Genomic DNA, 10746 nt, shown 5'->3' on the forward strand with positions numbered 1-10746 from the left:
TGAAGGGACGGGGACGCGCACACATTTATTTTGGGAATGTTGAACATTTTGACCGGCCTATAGGACCAATACCCGTTACAGGACCGTAAACTGGATTTCGTTTATTGGCACCTGGTTTAACTGTCTCACCCAAGAATGAAGTGGATAGCTGCGACTTGTCCCAGTCCCTGCGGAAAGGAGGGAAGTCTGTGATTCTGTGTGTGGAGTGAAGAACTCTGATAAAACTACGGAGAGCGTTAGACATCAGTGGGTGGATTAACTAATGCACTGGGTGTCCAAAGGCATCTGAATTTGACCACCGCATGGGTATCACTCGGGTAGGAACATAAAGAAGCATGTTTGGATGATTGTCAGTACAGCACACAGGGGAATGGAGTGGTTACTTCTGAATTTGTCAGGAGCTTTCTCAATGTGACAAGTGACGCCATGCTATCTGCCTTTGGCTTTCTCCCCATTGAATAGACAGGTAGGATTCTACCAGGCCAGAGGGTTTGGGAGCAGAAGAGCTGCTTTACTGGAGTGATGGGGTCTCTGGAACATCTACAGCAGGCAGAATGCTGCTGCAAACAAACAGGCAGGCCTTTAACCCAGAGCACGATGCGTGGCCCCAGCGAACTCACGCAACTTTCCTCGCCTTTACCCAGCGAAGCTCTGGCGCCTGAGGATGAGCAAATAACGGAAACCTAACCCCTATCCTCACCGGGAAATAACGGAAACCTAACCCCTATCTTCGCCGAGAAATAACGGAAACCTGACCCGCTATCCTCACCGGGAAATAACGGAAACCTGACCCGCTATCCTCACCGGGAAATAACGCAAGGCCAAGCTCACATTCTGTCTAGATCCCCAGCGAGACCAAAGCGTTTTCTTTTTGCTGTTTCCAGGGAATATTTACTTTCAAACCCTTCAATACTTCAGCGAGTGTTTCCTGCCTGTCCAGGTATTTCAAGTTCGCTGAGATAGAATCAGTCACAAGTGAGTTGAAATCCGCACAGAATATAAAACGCCTTGCAAAGAAAGATCTCTGTTGTAATTGCAACAATAGACTTTATTTTAAGAAATAAATTTCAGAACAAAGACTGCACACGCTCAAACAGGAAAATAGGGTACTGTGATCGAAGTCGAGGATGTTATTGCTAGCATCATTATAGTTTGCAATAAATTATTTCTGTGCAAGACACAGACCATACGAGCTTCCGGCTTTATTTTTGGAAAAGATCATGTTGTCCAGTTCGCAGTTAGGTACAACATTGTCCTCAAAGCGGCCATTTTAACAGACCCAGAGAAGGAATCAAGAGATGACCTTGTAGATGCGGAACTATTCAGGAACATGATAAAACAACTCAATATTCAAAGACAATGCTTAACAGAAATAAACCAATACATACAGGAACAGTTACTGATCCCACTCCGAGCGAATCAGTGCCCCATTCCACTCTGAAAAGGAGAACTGTATTAACCAAGGGGCGCTGGAATTAGCAATGGCTGACTATCAGCTCCCAAAACACTCTTTTGACACTTTGTGGAAACTAAAGCAGACCAGTTTAAGAATTAGGTCTCAACCAACGTGATCACAAAGGCGAGTCCGGGAAGTCTGAAAGAAAGAGATTCTGAAAATTGTGTAAAGAATGCACCCCTTATAAAAGTCTCATCAACTCTGCAGCAGGGAGTCTGCAGTGATCTGAGGGGCCGGATTGAAGGGTTGGATATTCTGCCTGCAGAAGGAGACGAGTGACTGAGTACTCGAGATTCAACATCACATTGACTGTTTAAACAAGACTATATTTACAGACACAATAAAGTTGATGAGACCTTTAAAAACGGAAAGGGAATGGGCTCCAGCAATTTTCAGCATCATCTTCAAACTGTCTCTTTACTAAATAAATATCGAAAAAAACCGGCAAATGCTGCAATCAGAAACAAAAAACAGAAAATGCTGTAAAAACTCAGCAGCAACTATGCAGAGAAACCAGAGTTAATCAAATCCGAGGAAGGGTCACTGGACTTGAAACGTTAATTCGGATTTCTCTTCACAGATGCTGCCAGACCTGCCGAACTTCTCCAGCAAATTCTGGGTTTTTTTCTCTTTACTATATCTTTTCCGGCCTTTTATACTCTCCCCACCCCCCCCCCCCCCCCCCCCGCCCGTTTCAGTTCCCTTTTCAACAATGAAAAATGACCCACATGTTCCTCAACGAAATGCTCCGAACTCTCCTTATCAATTCTGTCCTGCTGGGGTTGGCGGGACACCAGGGTCTGACAGATTCCGGAGCTGTGAAACTGCCCTCAGGGACAGCGAAAACCCGGCTTGCACAGCGAGGGACAGCACCCTCCCGCCTCAACTCCAAACCCCTCGCTACACAATCCCGTCAGAGCTAGTCTCAGAGAGACTGTGGGTGGTTCAATTCCGTATGTAACTGTACATATCGACACCCTCAAGGAACAACACGTTAGTGGGCGAGAATCCAAACCACAATGTCAGTTTGAGAACATCAGTAGTTACTGGGGCTGCATTCACAGAGTGGTAGATACACAGTGTTACTCCAGCAGGTCCTGCTTATATTTGCAATTATTAATACATGAAACAAATAGCATTAAATATTAATTTCACTGTGTAATTAACTCGGCATGGTGTGGCTAAAGGATACTTAATAAAACGGAAGCTCTGTCTTGCTGCGACAGACGAGTCCATTGTGAAGTCCCGTTACCATACAAGGTGCCACTGACAACTCTGGGACGCTCCGGTAGATGTCGGTCTGCGGAAACCGGAGAGAGACGGTCTCTCAGCAGGGGTCTGAGGAACTGGAGAATACATCTGGCTTATGCTGAGAGGAGTGGGGGAAGGGGGGGGGGGGGAGACAGAGCACAGAGTGTGTGTATTGGGGGGGGGGGGGGGGGGGCTGGATTGACAGAGAGCAGTCACGGAAGGTGTCAGTCACAATGTGCAAAAGCAAACTCTCAAATCGACAGGCTGCGCCCGGTTAGACACAAGAACCGTCCTTCCTCCGTTAGAGATCAGACACTGGACCGTTCTCGGAGTCTGTGGTGACAGGAGCGGAGGAAGTTACTTGGGTGTAAAAGTCCATGGCTTAGGTCCTTAGCGAAGACACTGGAAATCCCTGTATTGTTTCTTAATTTCGTTTTTTTGTTCTCGCCCATTCTCTGGTTTGCCGTTGACGGTCCGTCAGTGATTGGCGGAATATTTCATCCGCTTCTGTTTCTGTCTCTGATTGCAAAACCAGACCCTGACCACGTTTTTCTTCAGGTCCAGTTTCTCGGCGATCGCCGCGATCTTTTCGGAGGACGGCCGGGGCTGGATGGCGAAGTAAGCTTCCAGCGAGCGCTTCTCGGGCGCGGCGATCGAGGTCCGCTTGCGTTTCCTGTCTCCGGCGCTGAAGACCTCGGGCTTGCTGGCTTTCTCCCGGTAAACGCTCTCGGCTTCCTCCAGCCAGGTCTGCAGCACCGGCTTCAGGGCGATCATGTTGTTGTGGGACAGAGTGAGAGACTCGAACCTGCAGATGGTGCTCTGGCTCAGGGAGCCCACTCCCGGGATCTTCAGGTTGGCCAGGGCCGCCCCGACATCGGCTTGGGTCACCCCCAGCTTGATCCTCCTCTGCTTGAACCTCTCGGCGAAAGCTTCCAGCTCCCGGGGGTCAGCCTCCGCCTCATTGAGGCACGGCACGCCGGCGTGGCCGGAGAACGAGTGAGGGTGAGCCATGGGCATGGCCGGGTGGAGGTGCCCCATGCCATTGAGGTGGCCAGGCACGGACAGCACCGCTGACGGGTCAGCGCCCCCCAAGCCGGTCAGGCTGGGCGAGATATCCAGCAAGTCGGTCTCTAGCAGCTGGTGAGCCGGGTGAACGTGATGGGAGGTCAGGCCGGGCGGAGGGGAGATGGCCAGCGTCGAGGAGGTGGAACTGCACGGCACGCTGCTCATGGTGTGGTAACTGAGGTCCGGCTTGAAGTGCGGGTGACTCTTACTGTGAGGGATCACATCGACAGCCGCCAGAGCTTCAGCGCGGGCTAACAGGCTGTCATCAAAGCCACCGAATATATTGCCCTGGAGCTGCAAGCAAAAATACACACACACACACACACACACACGTTGCAGTCAGTAGGGAATTCTGTCAACTCACTATTAAAAAACATTCACAAAGAGGGAGAGCGCGAGAGTAACATCTTCCCTCAAAGCCCAGATCATAAAAATTAATATGAAGTCAAGAGTGAAGAGGGGATACGCGATTGTTTCTGGTGACATGAAAAAAACATTAAGCCTGCGCCTGTCAAACAACTCTGCCTCAAAGCAGCAATTACACATTTACATACCGGCGGCGTTGGGAGGCAAACTCTCCTCATGGCCTCGGAGCTGGAGTGCAGGCTCGGGTACTTGGCCTCCTGGAGGAGAGGGGGCATGCCCAAGTGCTGCTTGCTGTTCATGGCCATCATCATCCCGCACACCTCAGGCAGCTAGGTGAAGCCTGACCTAGACGTCGCTGCCTGGTGCCTGGCCCCTGTCAGCTCTTTCAATGGCACAGCCTCTTCCCCCACCTGCTCCTTACTCATCTTACCAGGAACAACTGTCAGCAGCGCGCAGGCGTCCTACTGCCCAGCTAGAGATAAAACAAAAGCAGGAAATTAGCCCGAGGAAGCCAACCTGCCCGGCAATCACCTGCACAGAGACGCCTTCATTCACAAGCCTCCACTGTGACCCTCCCCCTCGCATGTGGTCACTCCCTCATCATTTTCTCCGTTAACAAGCCAGGCCATCATATGTTACAACGTTATTTTTGAAACAACAGCGGAGCAAAAGCAGGTGCAATCCCCCAACTGAATGTGTAAAGTAGAATAAACGCAATCTTTTTTATTTAAGCTGTTTTACTTGTTGTCTGTCGAGTACACAGAGTTATCAACACAAGTCTGGGAAGGCAAATCTCCAATGACAAAAGGGTCCTGTTATCATCTACACTGCTAAAGAATATTGCAACATTCATTACCTGTCTAATTGGGCAAATATCTGCCATTTGAACGTATTGAAATATATCAAAATTTCCTTGCAACCATATTTTGAGGGAACAAACCTGCATGTAGCTTCTGGCAGGCAAATTGAGAATTGGTGCCAATGATTATATCATAGGGATAGATCTACTGCTACTGAGTACATGAATCTAAATGGGGACTGTGCACAGACTGAAAATGTGTTGCTGGAAAAGCGCAGCAGGTCAGGCAGCATCCAAGGAGCAGGAGAATCAACGTTTCGGACATAAGCCCTTCTTCAGGAATGAGGAACTTTCCTCATTCCTGAACTTTCTTCAGGAACTTTCCTCATTCCTGAACTTTCTTCAGGAACTTTCCTCATTCCTGAAGAAGGGCTTATGCCCGAAACGTCGATTCTCCTGCTCCTTGGATGCTGCCTGACCTGCTGCGCTTTTCCAGCAACACATTTTCAGCTCTGATCTCCAGCATCTGCAGTCCTCACTTTCTCCACTGTGCACAGACTGGTCAAGGTGGAGACAACTGATTTGTTTTCACCAACCTGAAGGTAAAATAAATGTAACTAATTATGACACATTTATCGGGTAGCTATCGAGACATAGCATGGAGACAGATCCTTCCGTCAATGATGACCATGTTCCCAAACTAAACTGGTCCCACCCGCCTGCGCTTGGCCCATATCCCTCCAAACAGAGTCATAGAATCATAGAGATGTACAGCATGGAAACAGACCCTTCCCGTCCAACCCATCCATGCCGAATGGATATCCCAACCCAATCTAGTCCAATCTGCCAGCACCCGGCCCATATCCCTCCAAACCCTTCCTATTCATATACCCATCCAAATGCCTCTTAAATGTTGCAATTGTACCAGCCTCCACCACATCCTCTGGCAGCTCATTCCATACACGTACCACCCTCTGTGTGAAAAGGTTGGCCCTTAGGTCTCTTTATATCTTTCCCCTTTCACCCTAAACCTATGCCCTCTAGTTCTGGACTCCCCCACCCCAGGGAAAAGATGTTTTTATTCGCATACTTTTCCAAATGCCTTTTAAACATTGTAAATATACTCACATCCACTGGAACTCTATTCCACACACTCTGTGTAAAAAAATGTTGCCTCTCATTTTGCCCCGTATTTTTATATCTGTCTCCTCCCACCTTAATAGGGAAATACCCCCCCCCCACCCCCACCCTAGAGAAAAGACACTTCACGTGTAACCAGAAAGGGAAACTTTAAGAAGATGGGAATAAATAAGTAGAAACAAACTGATAACTTTTTTTTTCTAGACCAAACAATTCTCTAGTACAGTATTAAAATCATAAATCAACGCTTTAAGTAAGAAGCATACTTGTAAGGAGCTTCTTTTAACTTTTAACCAGCACATTAAGTATTGATTTAAGTATTAATTAAGGAGAAGGATTTCACTGTTGTCAATTTAAATAGCAGACCCCAACAGACAACTAACTGCGTGAATCCCCCACTTGTCCAACAAAATAGTTCATTGTTTTAAACCAGTGTACTGGCAGCTTCAACATAGACCGAATGAATAATACACTCGTGGAACATTTTAGAAATTCCAATTATATTAAATGTTGTCAGTTCTTTGTCAGATTCCTTCAGCTTTAAGGCTCGGCAAAAGTTATTATAGCAATAGCTATCACTCCGTTTTTGTTTTAATAGCTTAGGGCAAAATTAGAATATTTACCACGGCTGAGAGTTGAAGGTAACATCGAGCTGACCTATAATACGACATCATTTAGAGAGGTCGATATTTCCATGTTTCATGGATAACCAGGAATGCAGCGTTGGACCACGTTTCTTAATGTTGAATTTGCATTTTACATTTTGGATAAAGGTGATTTAAGCGGGAGTAATGATGTTCACTGGTGAACAATGGCTTTAACTTGAATAGCACTTGTGTTCCATTTATCAACCCGCTTCCAAACACGCAAAGCAAGACTGGGTTCCTTTCAATTCCAGCCACTGATCATAGTTTAATGCAGGAGATCAGTCCCACCCACATCCGCAAGAACTGGATTTTTTAAATGTCCCGGTTAAACAAATTCTCCACATTGACAACGGCTATTAGCAAAGATCCATCTCCCACTGTTACATACATGATCCGGGCCTCAGCCAATAACTTAATTAGGGTTTGAATTATGAATGCAAAAATTAACTACAAATAAATAATTTAGGTGTTAAAATATTACTTAATAGCAACACATGCACGGCGAAACATAAAATTATTTCATAATAGATTCTAGTATATATTACTAATTATATGTCGGCACCTTTAAAACACATTATTACGAAAGTCGAAATAAACATTGATTTTAAGCAAGTGTAAAGGCATTATTGTTAACATAGAATTGTCTCTGGTAAAAGATTCATCCTCACGTTGGTTAGCATTTAGGGAGGTATTTAAGCTTTTAAGATAACGTTTTTCACCCGCAGAGTAATGGGCAGTCCAGAAATAATTAAGTCTTTGATTTATTGATACAGTCGCAATGTTAATTATAGCAACATGTCAACAATTGCTAAGAAAATTCATACTTTCTTTGGGGTAAGTAGTTGTCTGGGTTTTTCTCATCATTCCTTGGTGCACTTTGTCCATCTGACCTTCGGCCCAAATCAACCTTTACCTTTAACTGTTGAGTTCAGTTCGTCTCCATTAACCGAACCCATAGATTTTCGGATGGGGTGAACGGTCCTGAGTACGTTTCATCTCAGATTAGCGCCCAGCATCGATACACCTCCGGCTGTTTGCACTATGTTCTATGAATTGCGATAAATTTACGCCTAAAGGCTACACATCTACAGGTAAACCATCCACGCTGCTTCAGTTCACCCCTCTATATTGAAACTAATCATTGGCGAAAATGTGGTTGCAGTTCATAGAGCGAATGGAGTTTTGGTTCAGTTCATAGCGATAAGAGCATACCTCGCGGTCCAATTTAATTAAATTCAATTTCCATGCAACCTTTTGTAGTTCAATGGGCTCTTACTGTGATGAAATTCACCTTCCACTGACTATCGAATGAAGAACAGTTTGCATCTATGTAGCGTCAGTAAAATGTCTCCAGTGCATGTCAGATAAAAATTAAGAAGGAGACATTGGAACAAGTAGCTAAATGCTCAGTCAAAAATAATAGTTTTAATAAGTGTCATAAAGGATAGAAAGAAGGAAAGTTAGAAAGTTTGGAGAGGGGGAGCATCAGGGATGGTGACCCCGAAACGACAAGGTTGTGGTTAAAACGCACTTGGTTCATTGATGATTTTTGAAGATGAAGATTTTTGACCATCCCTAGCTGGTCTGGCCCCAATGAGAGTCCAAACCCACGGCAGCATTCATGACTCTTACCCTGCCCCCTGAAATGGCCTAACAGTTCACTGCATTCCAGAAAGTCGTTCTCTACCGCCTTTGCCACAGCAATTCATGAATGAGATGCCAGAGGAGGTGCTGGAGGCTGGTACTATTACAACATTTAAATGACATCTGGATGGGTACATGAATAGGAAGGGTTTACAGGGACATGGGCCAAATGTTGGCAAATGGGACTAGATTAATTTAGGAAGTCTCGTCGGCATGAACGAGTTAGACCCAAGAGTCTGTTTCCATGATGTGTAACTCTATGACTCCATGACAGATGACACATATTGGCCTTGCTAGATGCAATCACATTTTATGGAGATTATCTCTTTTGAAATCCGGGGCTTAGAGTCTAAAAGAAAAACGGCAAGGCCGTCATTGGGAAACTATTCTGACGTTCTTTCCTTTAAGACCCTGCTGAGTGTGCCCCCACCACCCCGCCCCCCACCTCGTTAGCAGCCATGCCAAAGTGGCCATTCTTAGTAAGTAATGATGACACTGGCGTGGAGGTCAATGCTTCCTTTTTCCTGTGGTGACTGTTGAGATTCACTGTCACGAAAAACAAAGATGGTGTTTTATGAAGACATAATCCAAAACGAAATGATCACTCAGGCTGTAAACGGGTTAAGAGAGTTACAAATTACAAAAATAGAAATCTATAGGATAAAACTAAAAATGACCAGATATGGAGAGAAATATTCCGGTCTGATCTCAGTTATAGAAATTAGACAACACACAGGATATTTTAATTTATAAATTGCTCTGAATACCGGAGAATTCCAATTACAGTTCGACTCCTTAATTCTTCAGTCTGCAAACGGCTTAATAATGAGTTCATCTGAGCCTAGAATTTTCAATTAGAACATGAATAATACTTTAGTTACAGGAACGACTGAACAAACTTGTGGTCCTCAGAATAAATGGTACACCTGCTGGACGGTACTCCGTGTCTGGCGCCTGACGTTTTTGAAGGTCAGCGAGCAACGGTAACATTTACAAAGTGGATCTCGAGTTTATATAACGGAGCTCCGCACTTAAAAACTCATTTCAGCACCATGGTCAGGTCGCCTCAACTTGGCGATAATACCGTCATCCTTTTCAGCCTCGACATACTTGAGAGGCGTTATTTGACATTCCCAAGTGGAGACAGGACAGGGAAGCAAATGCCCGGAATGTTGGGGGCTGGGGGCGTGGGGGAATAACCTGCAACATGCCATCAGTCTCCAGCAAATCACACAAATGGAACATTAGCGAGGCTTTGGGGAAAAGCGGCCCCTTCTTAGTCAAGGGAGGGTGTGGTATCGGCGTCTTGTCACATATATACATGTACTGATTTATTATAAAATTTTAACGAAATCATTTATATTTCAAGGGCCCTAAATAGCTGCATGAAACTTTTATCTAAAGTGCCGCAGTATTTATAGCAAGGACTTGTCTGACGGAAGGTAATTAATAGTTGTATAAATCGCATTGTCTGCTTTTTCATTATTCAACGTTTTCAGACGGCCCTGCTGTAAGTAAACGCTAATAAAGGGAGAAAGCTCAGAGACTGCCTATTGCGCGGTGATGAAAATTAGGAGAATTTGTATGAAAGCTCTGATTCACTCGGCGCTCCAATGAAGTAGCAAATTAAACGATGAGCGCTCAATAGCAAACACTTGGCTCGGGAAATGTTACTATGGGTCAGTGTAAGGTTTGAAAGAAATTGAAAGGACTTACAGTATATATTATCAAAGCGGGGCCGATTGTAAACATTGATCGTAATTTTTTGACTGCAATGTTCTAATAGTACGCTTTCCCGCAGAAGTGTATATCAGTGCACTGGCCTGGTGACATTTAGGGTCGCTTTATTTTCAACTCCTAAGATGTAAGGAACAGAATGCAAATCGATTTTCAAATGTGCATACTTACCCTGTACCGTAAGTCGTTTGAAATGTATATGTTTATGTCCTTTAATGGGATCTTAGTCTCACATTTTGATACCCATCGCTAATCGCCCTTGAACTGAGTGGTTTTCAAGGTCGTTTCAGAGAGCAGATGAGACTGCGAGTCTGGAGTCACATGTAGGTCAGACGAGGTGAGGATGGGAGATGTCCTTGCCTTTGCAATGGCCGGTAAAGTGGCACTGGTTGGGAAGTGGCGGATGATTGTGGGCAACTTCACTTTCGCTTTTGGAAGGAGAACTATTGAAGATAGTTGCACCTAAGGAACCGGCGAAACGTCAGGTGAACTGAAGCGTCTCAGAAAGTCCGAGGCGATGATTCTGATGAACACTGACGCGGTCTTCCGCTTTAATTGAGGCGATGGAACACTGACGATGAAACATTAATGATGCTGGCTTCTGCTGTTGACGTGACACCTGGAGCGAAGGCAGGGGGCAA

At 45.3% G+C, this 10746-nt stretch overlaps 1 protein-coding gene across 2 annotated transcripts; it reads right to left on the reverse strand.

The window, feature by feature from the left end:
• Nucleotides 1-1027: 1027 nt before the first annotated feature.
• On the reverse strand, nucleotides 1028-10410 carry pou4f3 (POU class 4 homeobox 3). Of its 2 annotated transcripts, XM_087995190.1 has the most exons (3): nucleotides 10277-10410; nucleotides 4327-4610; nucleotides 1028-4066 (listed from the first exon to the last, which is right to left on the reverse strand). In XM_087995190.1, the coding sequence occupies exons 2-3, from the start codon at nucleotides 4447-4449 to the stop codon at nucleotides 3185-3187; spliced, it is 1005 nt and encodes a 334-aa protein (XP_087851316.1). In that variant the 5' UTR covers nucleotides 4450-4610; nucleotides 10277-10410; the 3' UTR covers nucleotides 1028-3184. The 2 variants fall into 2 exon arrangements, with proteins under 2 accessions (XP_087851316.1, XP_043560086.2); XM_043704151.2 differs by lacking the exon at nucleotides 10277-10410 and having other exon boundaries at nucleotides 4327-4852.
• Between the last annotated feature and the right edge of the window lie 336 nt (nucleotides 10411-10746).

Source organism: Chiloscyllium plagiosum, unplaced genomic scaffold (assembly GCF_037043375.1).
Source record: "Chiloscyllium plagiosum isolate Xiang-an unplaced genomic scaffold, Cpla_swu_hap1 HiC_scaffold_16, whole genome shotgun sequence".
In the NCBI taxonomy this organism is placed as follows: Eukaryota; Metazoa; Chordata; class Chondrichthyes; order Orectolobiformes; family Hemiscylliidae; genus Chiloscyllium; species Chiloscyllium plagiosum.